At 37.9% G+C, this 20323-nt stretch overlaps 1 protein-coding gene across 1 annotated transcript in view; it reads right to left on the bottom strand.

The window, feature by feature from the left end:
* Window positions 1-20323, bottom strand: part of P5CS (Delta[1]-pyrroline-5-carboxylate synthase) — a 55783-nt gene that overhangs the window by 6812 nt on the left and 28648 nt on the right. Inside the window, exons 7-14 of the mRNA XM_071591927.1 lie at window positions 16566-16728; window positions 14574-14783; window positions 12160-12311; window positions 11709-11846; window positions 9594-9789; window positions 2602-2726; window positions 758-944; window positions 239-334 (exon numbers count right to left, since the gene is read on the bottom strand). Coding sequence (XP_071448028.1) covers window positions 239-334; window positions 758-944; window positions 2602-2726; window positions 9594-9789; window positions 11709-11846; window positions 12160-12311; window positions 14574-14783; window positions 16566-16728 — 1267 coding nt within the window. The remainder of the gene's footprint in view (window positions 1-238; window positions 335-757; window positions 945-2601; window positions 2727-9593; window positions 9790-11708; window positions 11847-12159; window positions 12312-14573; window positions 14784-16565; window positions 16729-20323) is intronic.

Genomic DNA, 20323 nt, shown 5'->3' with positions numbered 1-20323 from the left:
TTAGCTTCAACAATTGGAAGTGAGAGAACAATAACCTTTCAGTCAGCAAAGCATAGTGATATACGTAAAAAAATAAATAAATGGAATATAACACTAACAATAAGACGTGTACAAATCAAAAGAAGTAAAACAATAAAAAAAGTATTCCGGTGAAGCGTGATCGCCGTCGTCTTTCCGAATGGATATTTTTTTATAGTCTTGCATTCAAATAAAAATAAAAATTGAAAAGCATAATTACCTAGTCCAAATCGATATCCGTCGGCAAATCTAGAGCTTGCATTATGGAATACGCAAGCGCTGTCCACTTGCTTCATAAATAGCTCTGCTCTCTCATCTGAAAATACAAATTACACCAAATGAGAAAATCGAAATTTTCATCGCAAAACTTTTCTTTATAAAATTACTTGCTTTCATGAAGATATAGGTAACCCTGGGAATTTTCGAAAAGTCCCAATCTTTTCCAGAAGATATATTATGTATGTTAAATGAGGCAACATAACTTTTTGCAGCTTGTTTATGGGGACAAGCGTTCTTCATCATCTCGCTGCGGAATGAGACAGCTACGTTACTCATTGAATCTGTCGTAAAATACATTTATAATGACCATATTTGATGGCTATTTAGCGAATAATATTTTTGCGTGACCTGCGTAGAGGTATTTAAGTAGATGTTTTGATATCAGTTTTTGTATAATTGACCAGATTGAACCTTATCGGTGATGAGAAATTTTCATTGATTGGATCCGGGGTTGCCTTACCACTTTCCGTCACGATGACATCCGTGTGGCTGCTTCCGAACGCGTGGATGTGCTCCACGGCCTCCGATAAGCTCTTCACGACTTCCACGGTGCACTCCAACGCGCCGTACTCCGTCCTCAGGGATTTTGCTTGCGGTGGGCCGAACGTCAGCTTTTTGTTTAGGTTTGGGCCGGAGTAGATAGTCACCTGGGAAAGGAAATCGCACATGCAGTTAGTGCTAGGCAGAACGAATTCACGTTGCGATTGAAAATAGAGAGCATTTATATCCCGGGGCAATCATCTTCAAAAGATTTATGAAAATGTTTCTTTGAAAAGGTGGTGTGCCACTCGTGATTGGTTAATAATCGCTAAAACTAAAATTTCCAAATATTTTCTGCAATTTGATTGAAATTTTACTGTCGTTAGTTTCGTATCCTCAATTAAATGGAAAATAACATTTTTCATTACCGTAAGCTCACAGAAAAAAGCATTACCCGGAACAGAAGAAATTTTTACTGAAAAATAAAACATTGATGAGAAAGGTATTCGGAATGATCAGGTCATCTTGATCTATATGCAACTTACTTTACGAGCAATTGATTTGAATATCTAGTAGGATATGCAAATTTCGTGACTACATTATGATTTTCTAGGTCATTTTCACGAATAAAAAGGATATGGATTCATAAAATCTTGGAGTCTTCTTTTCTTTTATTAGACCTGAAAATCGAATGTTTTCGAGTTAGTATAAAATGCAGCTGATTCAACTCTCTATTCTCAGTCATTAAAAATGCCGAGCGCGACTATAATATATAATAACCAGTCGGTCCGATGTTCACGGTTAAGTGACGACCAGAGAAAGAAAAGGGCTTGTTGGATATAGTATGATATGGAAAAAAGGGGGGATTTGGACTACCAATAAATCACATTAATATTTACTACTAATTTCAACAATGCTACTAATGCAACAATTTTTTACGGTAAAAGTAACTGATCTCCAGCAATCAAAATTTATGCTTAGAAATCTTAAAATCTTAATCTTTGAATCTTAAAAACCGTCTTCAAGAAATGTTTCCACGTGATGAAGTCCTTCTGGTGAGTATGTTTATTAATTAGCATCAACCTCAAAGTGCTGGCGACAGACATCTGCGAGCCTAGGCACTGCTGCCGGCCTAACACAGCGGGAGACTGTTACGCACGGAGAGAGTTAAATAGCGCTCGTTCATCGGGGAGAGTGCGATATTCATACTTGAGTCGCGAAGGGTTGTGTGGGATGAGGGGGCTGCGACAGTTACCCCTCTATTGGACCCGGCATCAAAATCAGTGTAACGTGAGACCTGTGGATCACTTGCGTTCCTCCGATAGGTAGCTTCATTTTTTACCATTTTACCGAAAAATCATTCGAAATGGCAACGTTCAGTTCATCACAAAGAGTGACATGCGATTAATAGACGAATTATTGTGAATGTAACCATTGAAAATACAATCATTAAATGGAATCGTTCTACACGATACTTTCTCTCCTGACACCCGAAAGTAAATTATTTCATCATTTCGAGCTAGTTTCAACGCCTCCAACCAACTCCTTCCAAACCTCGACTAAGTTATAGCAAACAACAGCATAAAAAAATGATGGTCTTTACCTTACCACCAGTAGTTTCTCCTGTGTTTTTCTTCATTCTTATCAAAAGAAAAGCAACAGAATGCATAGGCCTTAAATACTTAATTTAAATTTTATTGGTTTTCTCTTTTTTTCTATTTATGAGCTAATTTTTCTAATTTAATCTTAAACCGTTCCTTACTTTCTGATAAAAATACCAGTAAGTATCTTTATCAATCAATAATAGATGGCTGAGTTCCTTACCCCTTCCTCCTTCAACATGCTGCAGAGGTCAACGAAAAATGTGCCGTGGTTGAACATGTCCTCGTGGATGAGAAGCGTCTCCATGGCGTTGCAAGCGGCCGGATAGTCACACTTGGAATCTCGCACTATAGAGGATGTAATTTGGATTTATTGATCCAGTTTTAGGCAAAGCTTTATGAACTAATTTCACCCAAAGGCACGGGAAGGATTTCTGGACTGTTGATGGGGTGCGGGACACAGAGTTGGATGGTGATCAAACTAGTAATCAAGAATGCATTAGCAGAGCAATGTGAGAGAACGAGGAAACATGAACAGTCGTCAACTCTCTGTAATTTAACATTTTAATTGAAAACAATTGAAACGTAATCGGCCATAATTGCATCACAGAATTAACTTGGAGTTCATTTAGCAGAATATGTAACAGTGTAATGATATAATTATCCAAAATGAACTGACAACAACTCCGCGCAAACCACAAAAACAGTTGTATATAAATGAGAACTCTAACCATTAAAAAATACTTTCATATAATAATGGTAATAAAACAATTACAATAATAGCACTGTTTCGCTATTCAATTAACACTTAGACCCTCCAACAGTGCGTAGAATTAGAAGGCACCATATAACTTTATGGCTTTCAAAATAAATATGTCGAGTGGAAAAATAATGGCTACCAAACATACATTTTATTTTCACTTGTTTAATCATCTTCAGGGAGAGTATTGATAAAGGAATGTTTTATAAATAGGAGGAAGTAATTTCAGTCAGAGCAGGGGATTATAATGACAGAGTTCCATGATCAGCCACTCGCGCATACGTGTATGCCATGAATCGGTGATACTGCAGTACCAATTTTTTCCGATGAACAGTTTTGTACTGGTTACGTTTTCTTTACTCGCACCAATTTCCCATCACCTTACATTTAACAATTGATAACCTCTGATTTAAAAAAATTAAAGATAAATACAATAACATATTTCGTTATTCATATAAACGATTATCATTAGTCAAACATTAAGGTATCTTAAAAATTGAAGAAATTCGGACACAATTTTAGCCCACTATACCCAAAAATTCCATTCGGAAAAACTGGATTCGGAATATACTTAAACACTTATTTAAAAGGAATATCCTTGGACATTTTTTAAGAATCATTTTTAATTAAATCGATTTCGATGATATTTATGGAAGCATTATTATGTCGTTGGGAAAAGTGGAACGCCCCATGGAACGTTACCTAAGTTGCGATAATTTATTCATACATTTGGGTGTCATAAGTGGTCTGATTGAGTAGTCTTTTTTTGGGAAATACCAGATGAACTAGGATTTGACACAAAAAGAATACAGGATTTTGGTACCAGGTAAGAAATACTATTTATAGATACCTAGGCGCAGGGTCAGGAAGTCTCAAGCTGAAGGTAAATTAAACTTATTTGGATGGAGTGGATATTAATATGATTTCTATGATAACAACGAAAGCCATTTGAAATTTAATATATTACCTCGCTGGTGTATCTTAGATTAAGTTTATAATCCAAAAGCAATGAAAAATGTTATTGCTATATTTATCTTCGACTGGATTAATTAAAAACAGCTGTATAATTGGTCTTGTCATGGGTCACATTCATCATTTTTATTCTTCTTTTGTTTCAGAATATCTTTCGTAATCTTTACCTATGGTCATGTTTACCTTTGTGTTTACGTTTATCTTTGGTGCTATTAGCTAGTTTCAGGGAAGGAAACTAGGTTTTTTTCCCTCAGTTTCGTCACCAAAGGCAACGGTACTAAGTACCACTACTAACCCCCACTGTGAACAACAGTCTTTTCTTCAATGGTTCAACAGTGGCTAACTAAAAAAATAAATTCAACTTGTCATGGCATCAGGATGCATTTCTATATTTTTACAACCAGATATGAAGCCATTTTAAATAAAATTTGGAACACATTTTGAATCACTGTTCTGTATAGCAAACTTCATTCGAAAATAATAGAGACCTTGCAAAACTAAATATCCCATTTCCTGCTATTATAATCTGGAAGTTTAGTTTTATTTCATTAATTTTAATTTATTACCTAACTTAATGGGATATAATGTTTATAGATGCCTATAATGCCGATTTGACAGATATCACAAATAGCACAGCTAAATTATGCACTTATGGCTACTATGTCCTGGGACATTATGGCTATTAAGGTGAAGTTTGACCAATATCTGACTTTAATCTTAAGAAAAAAGATTAAAATTTTGTAGGCAATCTTTTCCTCATGCTATTTGCAAGTTGATCATCTATTCGTGAACATTAAGATACAAATGGTACCGGTTTTAGATCTACTCAAACAGTTAATCAACGTAGTTTACTCCATTTCTATCTTTGGGGACGATTTTGACCCAAATTTAACGCCTAAAGGAACAAGTCATACCACCAACGTGCATAGTTCGAGCAGAAAGGGAGTTTTTCGGTAAATATATGTTATGCATGAGGCATTAAAAATGATGAAGGTTGAAAATTAGGTATTAAATCCCAGTGTGTTGAAGAGATCAAAGAGAAAAACTCCACCCACGAATACCGCATTTTATTGCATCCTTGACTCTATCAACTTTTGCAATGATTGGCAAGCCCAATTCACCATCATTGTGTAATTATGATTATTTTTCCATGAATCATAAAAAATTCCTTGAAAAACAAGCTACAGGGTGCAAAAAATTTATTAGACGCTTAATAGCTTTGAACAACAAATAAAAAAATAATAAAATTTTATCAACAACATGCTTAAAAATCCATTTCATTACTTGCAAGAGAGCTAAAGTGCAAACAAGGATGATTTTCATTAATCATTCATTGCCAAAATGATAAAATTATGAAGAAAACTTATAAACAGACTGTTCTACCCCCTCCCACGTGCATTCAATGGTCATGCAAGTCGGTTTAGGCTCTTTCGCTTGTAGTGAGGCATTTATTCCTCAGAAATGGGTCATAACCTTGATTTTGATAGCTGTGCACCCTTTCAAACGTTGGCCTTAAAACTTACCAGCAGCTGTGGGAGATTTTTTTTGGTGTGAGGACGATTCCATATAACGCATGCATTTTCATTCTCATGCAAATTTACAGAATTTCCTGTACAATTGGCATAAAGTGAAATGCCCGTCTTTGAATTTGAGAGCTTTGAAAATGAATCAGAAATAATATTAAAACACGGAAATTTTGACGTCAGCTAAAATATGCTTCTAGTTTTAGTTTTAATTTTTCAAGGGTAATTCGGCAGGGGTGGGATGTTCCGGGGATGGAAAAAGGGTGAAGGAGAGAAACCCGGCGTCGGTATTAGCCTACTTTTAATTATAGACGGCAAGTTCACAATTTAACGTCCCATTCGACCGACGGGCTGGCCGGTTCCTAGATATTTAAAATTTCGTCGTTTGGGAGTGCTTCGGGTGCCTAGTCACTGTAATAAAACCGTCACGTTTTCTTTCAGTAACTCGATAAAGGATTATTTTTTGCATTTCTTTTCTCACAATTTTATGAGAGTAGCTACATTTCTTAACATTGATACAAGTCAGAAGAAGGTAAAATGAAATCGCCATGATATTTGCACGATGCGAGTAATCAAATGCATCTCAGCGATACTAAATCACGAAAGTTTGAGGTTACCCTAATGATGACCTCGCTGTACATGTGACTTCATGGCAAGCGACACCGGCCTGACATCAATAAACTTTCGATGAAAGACGCACTGCTCTGTTTTGCGTCTCGTCTGAGCGATGGGCAGCGTCACTTGGACTGTACTCGACCAGGAGGAATGGGAGGTTTAAGCGAAACGTCCATCCCTGCGGGGGTTATTAACGCAGTCGAACGAAATTCTAGTATTACCTGTATGCCAGTCAGCACTCTGAAGAGATGAAACGGGAGATGAGTGAAAACAGGACAAAGGCATTAGCGTTTCCGGCTCTAATAATCCAAGTGCTCCGCAGTATCCCACATCCCTACTCAATGCCAGAAAATTTACTTGCCGTCTAAGGACTCTTTAAAATGAACTTTGCTAGCTGATTATAACCGGTAAGTCACCCTCTGTCATTCGCCTAGCAGCGAATATCCTCTACCGATTCAACATCATGAAGCCACCCTCCACTCTTGTCAAGTTGAAATCCCTCAAAGAAACTTTGCCGCTGCTTGCTGTACCTCGGAAACAAACCTCCTTCTCACATCAAGTACTTCTGATGGGATTGACATAAAATCTTATTTTTTACGATTGAAACAAAATGATCAATGATGAATGAAGCACGAAATCAGTTTACACATGGTATTTTTAACCAAAGGCACGAAGATTTTAGTTGTAGGCATGACATATTTAATGTGTGTATGACATTCGTGGTAGTAGGAAACACGAATAATTTCAATAAGCTGTAGGGAAATTATAGTAACAATTTACTCATAACTAAGCAGCGAGACACATAAAATGAGAAATATTTTTTGTTTTTCCTACCACAAAATGAAATCATTATTGTTTTTAATAATTCAAGTTCCGATTTCAAATTAGTTACCACAGTTGCAGCTATTAAATAGAACGGTATTGTGGCCGAAGTAAAAGGATTTAAACGTACGCATGACTTGCAATTAGTGCACGGACACATTGCTAAACAAAGTTGAGGGTTCCCGCTTCAGATACATAAAACTTTACGGCCGCCAAGCAATCAGTTTCGACGGCGCGACGGCCGGAGCCAGGCCCTAGAATTGAAATCGTATCTAGGCATTCAATCTACGCGTAGTTGTAAAGCTTGGTCGCTGCCATGCGTTTGTTTCATCGAGGAAGCCGACCCACGCAGTCCGTCCGTACAAGCGGTCGCCTTGAGGGAGCTCTCCCATTCTCGGTCGCACGTTATGGGGCCAAGGTCGCCCTGGGCTGGATAGTCTTCGCCCTCTCGCGGTTTCTCGCGCTGCCAGAAGCATCAGCGAGCGCATTTAATGATGTCAATGACTCAACTTCATTCTTCACTTCAGTACTTCTTCTTTAGACTTCGCCCTCGGAGAACACCTAGTAACAATGGCAAGGTGGACGTGAAAGTACCGACTCAAGAAATACGAATGCAAATTGTCAAGAGAGAGAGACGCATTCGGCCAAGGTTAAAGCTAGAACACGGATCTATATCAATAGCGTGGCCGCTGTACAATTTACTACTGGGTAACGTACTCGACGGGTGAGGTCATACATCTCTCGTGCCGAGTCGAATGGGTAATTAACGCAGGCAAAGGTATAGAAGTTGGGGAACGACCTGGATTCGGCGGCAGAACCCTTGGAATCACGTCTTATATAGAAAACAATTCTTCTTTTGCTTTTGCTGTGTCGCTTTTATGTGAGGTGATCAATGCAGATTTTAAATTGTATTGATATTTTTATGAACTATCAGTTACATTTGCGTGGAGCACAATGGAATAATTTTTAAGAAAAAATTTAAATTCATTGCCCTTCTCCGTTTTATAACCCACGATTTAAAATAACAACATCAATATTAATTGATTTGAAAGATATTAATATTCAATTCCATGACGAAACTGAAGAAAAAATAATGGGACGGGAATAGGGAGGGCTGTGAAATTATTATGGTGGCTGTTGGCATATAACAACAATCATCACTTCCTCTATAAAATGTTTGGTATTGTGCACATCGTTATGCATCAAATTGCAAATATTGGTAACCATTTCAATCACAAATGTGTTTATTATGGCTGCAGTCGGTTCACAGTAAGATGTGGGATTACTTTGACGCTAGAGCGCAGAAGTCGTTCCTGAGATTTTGGAAGCAAAGATACTTTGCTCCCATTTTTTCTCGTTGAAAAGATTTTTAAAAAATCATTTTAGCAATCACAAAAAAAATAACATTTACCGAGTATTGAGATTTGATATGAATTCGTTGCTAAAACCAATGGAAAAGATTCGAATAGCTTAATCTTAACGAAGAAGTTCTGTGAAGAATAAAAATTGATCTATTCGCCAAAAATTTAAACTGGAAGCAAATCATGCTATGCTAATCTTGCATGATCTCGCCAATTATAAATGCATACCGGTTCACTGAAGGCAAAAGCAGGAGCGATTCGAACAAATATGGAAGGAGACTACAAATAATGAGAAAGAGTAAACAGGAAAAACGGCGAAAAATGAAATGGAAGAAGAATTCAGGGTTGAGGGCTAAGTACAACCGAATAGAGGTCCGACGGAGAATTCAAGTTACCAACACGTTCTGAGAATGAAACTGGGATAATACGACAAACAGGTGAGATCTATTTTCCCCGAGCATTCCAATGGCTACAATATGAAGGATTTCATTAAGGAAAAAGCGTTCAAGACAGAATTCCTTCTCTTTCATTCGTGTTTCCTTCTATCATTCTCGCGATTTCTCCGAAGACTTGATTGGATGGCACATACCGCCACCGGTCTAAGAATTGGAGAGCAGGAAAAAAGGAAACATACACGTCGGAATAGGTAGGTATATACGTTTATAATTGAGCAATAAATGGTTGTAAGATGAACTTTTTCTTATTTCTTAAGGTAGTAGCCCATGCCCAAGTAGTCGAATGCCAAGATCATAAACACCTAAACTCCGGAATAGAGGTAATCCCCATCCTCTTATCATCTGAATTAATACTACACCTCGAGAAAACAATGAAACGAAAGAAGTAATGAATAGACACGATGTAATACATTTTAATCGTTATGTTGTCCAAATCCACACAAATTCGTTCCTGAAATATTTTCCGATTCAGACCTTTGGGATTTTTTTAAATGTCCTGACAACATTGGACACATGTTGAATGTATCGAGTAACGATTCCAGCAAAATAAAACGTTTTTTATCCCCAAATTACTTTCCTAAACGTTCCATTTCATGCCTTATTCTTACGCAGAGGCATGCTTCATGGCAGGCAGTGCATCAAATCTAAGGCGTAATTTCCTCGCCCGAAATGAAAAACACATCAAAGGAAAAATATATCGCGCTCACCAATTTTCATGGCTTTCTCCACCGACGCCTTTGAGTCCACGTACACGTGACAGACGCCTTCTGCGTGCCCTAACACTGGAATGTGAGTGCTCCTCTCTTGGATGCTTCGAACGAGTTCAGATGAGCCCCTTGGAATGATCAGGTCAATGTGGTCCTCCATGGTCAGCAAGTCACTTATTTCGTCGCGGGTTGACACCTGAAATGAAATTCGTAAACATCACGCAATTAAAGAGATAGTCTCGCATTTCTTGCTAATGGGCCTCGAGTGGCCGATTATCACGCATAAGGCCATCCCAATACAATAAGGAAAGATGACCAACCGGGATTATTGACCCAAAACGTGAATGCCATCTCGTTCCTCGAAGTAATTATTCATGATTTTACGAATTATTTAGAATCATACGAGGAAATAAGTTATACAGATACCCTTTCCGCCGCTCATTTCGTAGTAGGCACAGGGAAAAACTGCCTCAATTCGGGTCATTTCAGGAAATTTATACCCTTGGTTAATTTCTTCCTACATCGCTCCTATTCATTTATTTATTGTTTAATGCATGATCTTTTATTTACAAGCGACTTCTAATGTAATATTTATTAGTCTTCGACCTCATCCACCCATGGAATTTTCGGTTTACGCTATCCTCTCAAACCTCTTATTCTTTTCTCTTGTATCTAGTAATTCGCCAAGTGGCTCTTAACTAGTATCTGTTCTCTCAGTACGACCAAACCAGAGTGGTCAAGCCTTTTTATATTTGACTCTTATGGGTGCACCAAAACCATGTTTTTTCATGATTACTCATTTCTTACACTTAACCTTCTATGTTTATCTCGCACAGTCTTTTAAGTTTTTCTTACCTACTGAGCCACAATCGATGCTAATTTTGGCATGACCAAGTTTTACCTCCCGAAATTATAGTAGGCAGGAGCATTCCTATTCTAATGGCTTGTATAAACTGCCATATGCGCTGCTTTTGGTAGCTGCATTTTTTCATGTACTCCACATACCACCAACAGCTTTTGTGTTATCAGTCACACATTAAAACTAATTAAACTTCACTAGTGGTTTTTATTATCATCCTCTATCACTACTATTAAAAAATCATCCTAGATTCATTAAATAGTTTATCGTACATCAAACTACTTTAGTAGGAAATGTTCACCGTCATTATGATCATTTGTGGGGGAAAAATATCGTTATGCATGACTATTTTGATGGTTTTATACAGCTGCATGCTAAGATAATACAATTATCGGCAGTTTTCATAGTTTTTACTTGACATAATGCATTCAATACGACTTCAATTATTTATGTCATTTCTAAAGAGCAACCAGACTAATAATGCAATTTAGTCGACAATTCTATACTAATGGCAAAATCAGGCCTAGACAGTTTTTGTCCATCCCGACTTTTTTATGTACTTGAAGGAAGACCCAGCTCCGAAGATTAAGCACTGAATTTTTTATTAATTGGTATGCATGCTAAACAGACTCATTCATAATCCTGAGCAAGTGGGCAATTTGCCAATTTATAAGTCACTTGTCTAGCTACCAGGGCGGAATGGCATGCGGTAAGGCGATAAATGACTTATTCATCGTCATATGCCCTCATGACGATTGACACGAGTGGGAACGAGCAGAGTAACATAATTTCACTCCGCGGACATTTATTATTGAAGCAACTTGATTTTGCATGAATGAAGGTGAATGAATAATGAAAAACAACTGAATATATTACGCGGCTAAAAGAGAGAAGGCCAAATATAGTGGCAGCGGTACGTTACTTTCCATTTAGAATCGCTATTTCCTAAAGTTTATTTGGTTGGATAGCCATGGAAATAAGGGCTATTTCTCAAGGTATTATATAACTATCCCTATTTGGAGTCGATGTCCACGTGGGATACTTTGTTGCTAGGGTATATTTGAATTTGATTAGTTTCGTCATGCGATTTAGTACTCCTATCAACTATGCCGGAAGTAGAGGAGATACTGTTTTGGCCATATGCCATTTTGAATTATTTTCTTCCTAATCTCCAAAAGCCCTCGTGGAGGAGACATCGATAATTTCCATATCTTTCGACGATTATACTCGTCAGGTATGCTAGTAGTATTACCCACCAGTGACATCGCCTTTGATGCTCCGATCGTAGTTAGTGACTCTTTGACCAATTCCATCAGAGTGCGATTGCTATGTGCTGCCTCCTTGCCTCCTTTCAGCAGCAGACCATTTGCCGAACTTAATGCCAGCGCTGCCACCTGGTAAACAAAAAAACTATTTAAAGAATGCCATAGATAATACCCGAAACAAGTACTTTTTGTAACATCAATTTATTGTGGATTATCGAACGAGATGATCGACAAAATTGATCCTCTTAAATGTTCCACGCTCAAAATAACACGAAATACAAAAAAGCACTGCCAAATTTCCTGGCCCATACATGCTACTCGACTTTGACTCGTACGCTTAGTGTTGGGTGAAATTATCTCCTCAAGCGTGAGGATTTTGATAAAAGTCTCGGTCTTGATAAAGTAAAGGCACTTGATAAAGACTCGTGCCGACTTGCATTACCTGCGGTAGGCAATCCGGTCTGGATTCAAATATCACCATAAGGACTCCGATGGGAACGGTGACCTGGGTCAACTCCATGCCATCGGCAAGTTTCGTCCTCCGCAGGACGCGCCCTACATTGCGGTGGCTGGAATCGGCAATTTGGTTGATTCCTGAGAAACGAGACATGCATAAGTGGCATTATAATTTTTTTAAATCTAGTTTATTCTGGAGCACTTTGCGATTATCTGAAGCTTGCGTTAAAATTCTCTGATTTTGGGAAAGTCAATTAATTGTCAGGAAAATTTGGAAAAATGAATGCATCACGTCTCCACCATTGAATAAATTAATGAAGGTTCAGTGGATTTCAAATGAAGATCATTGAGTTTCTCATAAAATTATTGGATATCAAATAAATTGGATATCATATCAAAATCATATTCAGTAAATATGGCGGTTTCCATGCCTGGTACATTTTCAAAGTTATGAAATTAATAGCTGTTAACAATTGTAATTGTTCTCTGGGTACAACCAACCGGACCAACTTCGCGTGTCAGCTCAATCATTAGTCAAATAGAATATATATTTACCAAATATATATAGCAGGAATGAGCCATAGATATTAAAGGAAATGCAATTGATGACAATTCGACTCCAAAATACTGGCACTATTTTTAAGGAACTTTTATTAAAACAAAAGAAGTCTCTTTTCATGCAACTGAATATTTTTAGGCGAATTCTATTTCGATAATGGGGATCATATTGTTAAAGGACATTGTTGAAAATATTGGCAGGAAACCAATGCAAATGCCACGGTTTTAACAGTGCCTTATCAATGCGATGATCCAAATATTACAATTTTAATTTTTCCAATATTCTGTAAAAAGATTTTTAATAAAAGATAATAAATATTACGGTTCTCATTGATGAAAATTTTAGATTGTGGCGAGCTCGAACTATCCTATATTCGTAGCAAGAGATTTTGCAGACTCGTATGCAGATTTTGTGATTATGCATTTATTTTGTAACCTGATAAGGAAATTTCTCGGAATGCTACAAAATTCAATGCTCTTTAATCATTATCAGAGTTCTAGCGATAATAAATGCATTTGGCGTACCAAGGAGTGGGAATTTTATTTTTCTTCTCACATCCAACGAATCTTATGCATACCTCCTTATTTAAAGTTACTCACGCAGAAGGAGTGCCCCTCGATTGAATGCGAGATAATTTACATCTTTCAAACGAAACAGGATTACAGGAAGGCAGTGTTCGGTTTGCACTGGGTGACATTTTCATACCTTTCATCGGATTGGGCGTTGATGAAATGTTCGTAATCACTATTTGCGACAGTAATTGAATACGTGGGGATATTTGAAATCTGGCCAGTTCACTTTGCGGAAACAATCGAGTTTATGGTTGCAAGCGATCGAATGTTTTAAAAGTAACGTATGCACATTCATTAGAATGACAGTCTTTCATGAAACGCTCGGAACGTACGTGTTTCACTTCATTAGCCCTCCATTCGTGTGCGCTCGCTCGCTCAAGGCCGGTGGTGGTTGTGACTTGAGAGCAATTAGAGGCAGAGTATTGATTTTCAGCAATGAGTGCTTAGTAAAATTTGAAAAAAAATGTACGTCTGTTTTCATTGAAATGAAATCAAAGAAGATGGAATAAATAATGAAAATTTTATCAATCAATTGTTTTTATTAAATTTTTTCGTCCAATAAAACGCAGTCTCTCCTAATTGAGGACCTTCAGAAACATTGAACACTTGGAAAGAAAAAAACTAGAGATATATGTGACGAAAGACATAATTCATATTTTTTAATACTAAGCATCCGTTACCTACAGTAAATTTCAATACTCCAAATATATAGAATGGAATATGGCACGCATGGGTTTTCTCACCCGAGTTAGCTTCATACATAACCAACTAACCACATAAATCAACCCAAAGGTTGGTTTGATCAGAGGGAGTAGGGTTCACTTAATGCTAAGCACCATATGGCGTGTGAAAGTCACGCATCAGGGTAGGGAGGCAAGTTCCTTTCACTATGCAGCCTATGGTTTCCCAGGAAGATCTGGTGAGAGAATAATCACACTGTTTGAGTGTGACTAAGGATACCCAAAGACGTCGTTCAGAATTGAACCCGAGCCCTCTGGTTAGTATCCCAGTGCTCTACCTACTCGACTACCGCCCATTCCTTCATTGCATTGAAATTATTCATCGATCTAAGCTGTTATTTTGAATTAAATTTAACTTTTTATGGAAGAATTGAGGTCAATTGAGTTTTCAACGAAGTGGAGGACAAATTATTCAAATGTCCTTCAGATGACGTGTCCCTTATACACGTGCAACGAGAAACCGAGTAGGATTTGATGTTAAATTCTAATTGCTGAATGCAATAGGTAGGTGCTTGAGTGGGTGTCTCACCCGTCGCGAGGGACTTGAGTTTAGCGGGCGTCAGCTGGAGGCGTGAGAGGAGAGGCTTGGACAGTCCACCCTTAGTCGCCACGGCGATATCCTCCGCGTTTGCTTCCAGGATTTCTTTTTCCCGCGTCTGCAGCAGCTGGCCCAGGTGGCGGATGGCTTCGGCGCGCTCCAAAGCCGACAGGCCCTGAAGGATTCTACATCCGCTGCGAGCTGAGGGGTTGAAGTGTGAAAAGAAGTCTTTAATGAGTGGCGTGAATTGAAATTGTTTCCTGGAATAACTGATTCACATTCAACAATCACACATTCAAACAATCATTCGGATGCCCAATGGATCGGTTGTGGTAAACACTTCGAAATAAAAGTAATTAAAGGAATTTTTTTTAAATTCACTATCAGAACGGTAACTGATCCCAACCCAGTTCTTGGGATCTCCGTAACATCTTCACCGATTCATCCGCAGGAAAAAGAGCATACCTAATGTATTAGGTATACAAAATGGCTTATTTCTTCTAAAGATGAACGCCGTTCATAAATAATTAGTGAATCCCGAAATTTGATCTACCCGCTGAAATATACCCACAATGGAAAATCAGAATTTTCGCATTTTTCTATTTCTAATTTCAGTTTTTATTTCATTTTTTGACACCTCACCTCAGGGCATGATTAGTTTCAAATACGTCAAATCTGCTCGTAAGTGAATAGCTTACGATTCGCTGGCAAATCGATCGGATTTTTTTCTGTTTTCATATCTCTCTTGTATTTTTTTGACCTCATGCAGAAAAATGTTTGTAACATTTTTGTTTATTCGGCTAAATTATAGTCGGGGAGAGTCCTACAACTGAACTGGATATGGTCATAACTTAATTTGACTCAACAATAAAACATGAAGTTGTAATTTTCCATTAGTAACTCCTATTCAAGTCTATACTTAAGTAATTTATAAAGAAATATAAAAGATAGAATCAATATCTATCCAGAGAGCTTTCAACTAGTTACAGCTGTAAAACAAGTGTAAAGTCGGCAAATTTGGAGCGTAAGTTCTAATCTCGTCGAAATTCTGCTCCAGATTAGGTCTATCTTAAACCCCATGTTATGATAATTTAAATCGCTTCTGAATGGCAGTCAAGAAATCAATTCTATCTTTATCATGTTAAACTGCTATACACCAATTAACGATATAGTACAATTTTCATTATATGAGAGCCTACAAAAAAGATTCTCTTAAGCAATATATATTTTTCATCCGTAAAAAAGTATTGAAATGCCTAGTGTAGTATGAGATAAAAGTACTATTCGCATTAATTTTTTGATTCATTTACTTTCCAATTTTATAAATTAAAGTTATTTAGTCGAACATATACGAAGAGTCAATCAACTTGAAATATAAAAAAGGCATCAATCACTTTCGGTTTCAAACTGTTCATCATATTGAATATGTAGAGAGGCTGTTTCCGTCTTTTTTATTCGTCTGTGCAAGTTAGTAAACACTTTTTAGGTAAATAATTTCCCAAAAGTTATTGGCAGTCTTCAGATTTTTCAATTCAGGGCCAAAAAGCTTGAATACAATGAAATTGGAAACTATGTGAGCGACTGACGGGAAAAAACATTGAAAAGCATTAGAAATTCTAGACATCGTCTTCCTTAGTTTATTCAAAGTTCGTGACCTTTTATTATAGCTATAGTATGTAGCTCTGTAAAGGAGGGTTCATTGTGAAATCGTGACATCATCTCTCCATATTATTATCTATGCCATCACTCTCTACCAGCACTCTCTACCCATTTGCGTTCTTAATCCATAAGGCTAAACAAATCAGTCTTATCAGATTGGAAACTTGCATGTCGTCAACATTGTCACTGAGCTCTTATAAAACTCTCTCATGACAAAAGTACTCCTTGAACAATCCATGCAATGGTAATTACATGCCTTCTATGATAAAATATTCTTTCAAGCCAGGGATTGTCAACTGGATTGTCGAACTGTGTTTTTCTTACCATTCTCCGCTAAAATCTCGACGGGTGTGCCTGAGCTCTGAGTGTTCGAGAAAAATGTTCCAATTTTGCGCCCATCCAAGATGGACTTGATCGCCTTCTCTTGCATTCCGTTGCAGATGATCACGGAAACGCCGTGGTCCAAGGCCCAGGTCGCTGCCTTCACCTAGAAAATGAAAAGAATGCGTTCTTATCTTGTCCAATTTCTAAAGGCGAGCCGAGTGTTTAAATATATCGTTCTAATCTGACGGGACTAGAAGTAGAATTATCCAGTTGAATGACTCCATCTAACCAGTCTCCAAAATACAGTCTCCTGTATACGATGAACTAGAGGAAAGAATTTCCGGTGTTCATGGAAGCACTTGTTAGTGATCGGGCATTCGAATTCGGCTGTCGGCGAAGGAGGATACGGGAGTGAGGTAGGGAAGTGCGATTGAGGAATAAGGTTTGGCCACGAGGAGAAAACAATGGTTTTGAAGGAGGAAGATTTTAACCATTAATGACGTCTGTTCGAAACACATAATGGAACAAGCAAAGGTGGAAAAAGGCGTGAGCTTCATCTTGTTTTTACAGTAGTTCATCATAGATCTAGGAACAGAATAATCAATTCGCACGATTTGCGATTTCGAATGTAGATCCTTAATATAATTGAGTGTTTTTGAAACGCAGCATTAATTTCCAAAGAATAAAATAGGGGAGACGAATAACAAAATGGTATATTGAGGCTTTAATTGAGACAAAAAGAAAGGAATATCAGAAGCCAGTTGAAAATATTCCTATTGAGAAAAATGGGATAGGTGAAGTAGAAAAAAGATGGGAACCTCTATGAAAAAAGGTAGCGAAAGACGCGAACGTTATAGAAGGACATGTAAAGAGAAATTGACAAAGGAAACCATGGATTATAGAATATATAATTAGAAAATGTGAGAGAAAATAGATGAAAGAAGAAAATGGACAAAATCAGAATTTATAATGAGAAAGTGCAAAGATTTAAGCAATAGAGTAAGAGAGAAGCCAGAAAAGCGCCATAAGGAAATAATGTGTGGAAAGAGAAGTACGAGGATATGGGGACAGTGGGAAGGCAGAGACAGTGGGAAGTGTGCTAAATGCACAGGAAGGTGAAGAAGCTGTGAGAGAGTGCAAAAGAAAAATATGTTAGACTCTAACTCGGAAATAAGACTGGGACATCATTAGTCGAAGCAGAAAAGATTCGCAGATGTTGAACAGAATAATAAATAGAAATATCAAGGTTAAAAATTAGAAATAGAGTATGTTGTCGATTACGATAGCTTATTTCCAGAAATATCTGCTGATGAGATAGGAAATGTATTCAAGGAAATGACAAAGTTAAGGCTATAGGGATTGATTTAATATTTATTATAAATAAATATTCCGTGTAATCTTATTCAAAAATAAAAAGCGTAAAAGTAAAAGTGTCCAAGGACTTATTTGTAATACGAGGGTCATCCGGAAAGTAGTACCCGTTCGTGCCGCATGAAGTGCTGACGACGCGAGTAGCCGCTGGACGAGGTCAGATAGCTTCAGTGGCTTGTCTGCCTTCTCTGAGCCAAGTTGCGTGACGCTAGCATTGCCTGTGTTGTTTCTGTGATTGTTTACAATGTTTAAAAAAATTGAGAACGCCGCCAGTTGTGAAGTGAGGGCAGTGATTAAATTCCTCAATGCAAGAAACGTTCGCCCATGTGATATTCATCGCCAATTAAAGGAGGTGTATGGAGACAATGTAATGGACGAGTCGTCTGTTCGGCGGTGGTGTCGCAACTTCAACATGGGGAGGGGGAACACACACGACGATGAGCGTTCGGAGAGACCGTCTGTCATTACAGACCAACTGGTGAGCTCAGTTGACGAATTCGTGAGGAACGATCGGCGCGTCACAATTGATGACATCTGTGAGCATTTTCCCAATGTTTCTCGAACAATTGTTCATGAAATTGTTAAACACCATCTGCATTATGCAAAAATTTGTGCAAGATGGGTCCCTCGCGTATCTCAATGAGCTGGCGGCGAAGGACTATGCAGCAGGAATACAGAAACTTGTCACACGTTATGACAAATGCCTTAATTTGCTTGGAGATTATGTTGAGAAGTAGTTTAAAGTATCCTCTTTCAAATAAAATTTTTTATGTTTGTTAATATTTACTTTTGTGTCTTTATTTCACGAACGGGTACTACTTTCCGGATGACCCTCGTATTTATGAAGAAACCAGAAGAGTTTGTTCATTCAGTATTGATTCGCAATCTTTGAAAGGGAATTGCGAGGTATATGCGAACTGTAGGACTATAACTTTGATTCCTCACTTTTAATCATCAAAAAAGGGGCAGAGCCGGTCGGGAATGAATAATTAGGGGGAAATCAGTCTAAATTTAGAAAGATTGTGGGTACTTGTGACCCCATAAAAGCTATAGCATCTCTAAAAGAAAAACATACGTGTAGAGCATAACCAGAATATTAAATTGCCTCGTGGAATTAGAGAAAGAATTCGTAAGATTAAGTAAATTTGACACTTAATGTTGGCAAAAGATAAGAGCGGACTGGAGGGAAGTAGAAACTTGAGCGTCTAAGACGGCATAAATAGAGGCAGGGAATGGAAAATCGAGATGAGCAGTCATAAATAAGGGGTTAAAGGCAGGATTGCCGGTTATAACCCGTGCTTTCGACGCGTAAACGGCGGAAGTGTTAAGAGAAGCATCAGAAAAGCTGGAGTTAGGAATGAAACTAGAAGGAGAACTCATCAAAGCAAAGTAAGCTACGAGCTCGGGAGCTAGTAGCTTGCTTTGAATGAATGGCTAATTATACGAGCTCTCGACTCGTATAATTAATCATTCATTAAAAAGATTGCAAACACTGCTGAGCCCTTGAAAAGAATCAATGTTATATATTTGAGATGAGAATATATAATAAGTAAGATATTAAGTTTCTCAAGAAGTAGGATGGCTAAGATGAATATTAAAACAGTAGTGAATAAACCTGAGTCGAAAGAGCATTGCATCTATTCAGGCAGACGGAAATGGGAAAAGTATTAAGGGCATCAAAAGAAGAATTACGTATGCTAGGCTAAGAAGTTTTAACTAAGAGAAGGGACCTGATAGGAAGTACATCAATTAAAGATGGAAAGATTAGTGAGTACCTTAATATTCAGCGTAGTATGATATGACTGGAACACTTTGTCGTAGAATTCTTGAACTCGAAATGAGATTTCGTTCGTTTTCTGAATCATTTTCATTTTGTTGTCCCACGCGAGGAGTGAATGACGTCCCTTTTAAACTGTCAAATAATCCGTTTTTATTTTACGTAAAATTTTCTCCTTCCACTCCTTCCTCTTCCCCGTTTCTAAGGGATGGTCCCTCTCATACCGACGTTCTGAAGACACGTCCATTTAGATCCCTCATTCAACTTATTTTCTTTCCCCTACCGTGGTTATCGCTTATGCTCTAGTGGGCCTTAAAACAGCAAAGGAGTGGGCAGCCGCCCAGAGAATGATCAAAATACGATGGGTCCGAGCCGGCACTATCTACGGCAGACGAAGAGGAGTGAGGGCCAACATTTATAGTAAGCAAGGTAGGGATGCCAAAAGGGAGGCTCATCTAGGGCGTGGGACTGTCTATCCGTCGTCACCTTTGGATAGAGGGGTGTTTGGCCTTGCTGCTTACAGCTATGGACTAGTGAAAACTGTGTCACACCGTCTTTATACTCGTAACTACGAGCTGTGTTCTCCCCTGATGAAGTTTGTTAAGAAAAC

Source organism: Hetaerina americana, unplaced genomic scaffold (assembly GCF_022747635.1).
Source record: "Hetaerina americana unplaced genomic scaffold, ioHetAmer1.1.p SCAF_5, whole genome shotgun sequence".
Classification (NCBI taxonomy): domain Eukaryota; kingdom Metazoa; phylum Arthropoda; class Insecta; order Odonata; family Calopterygidae; genus Hetaerina; species Hetaerina americana.
Note: the sequence above shows the minus strand (reverse complement) of the source record. Positions and strands in the feature narration are given on the sequence as shown.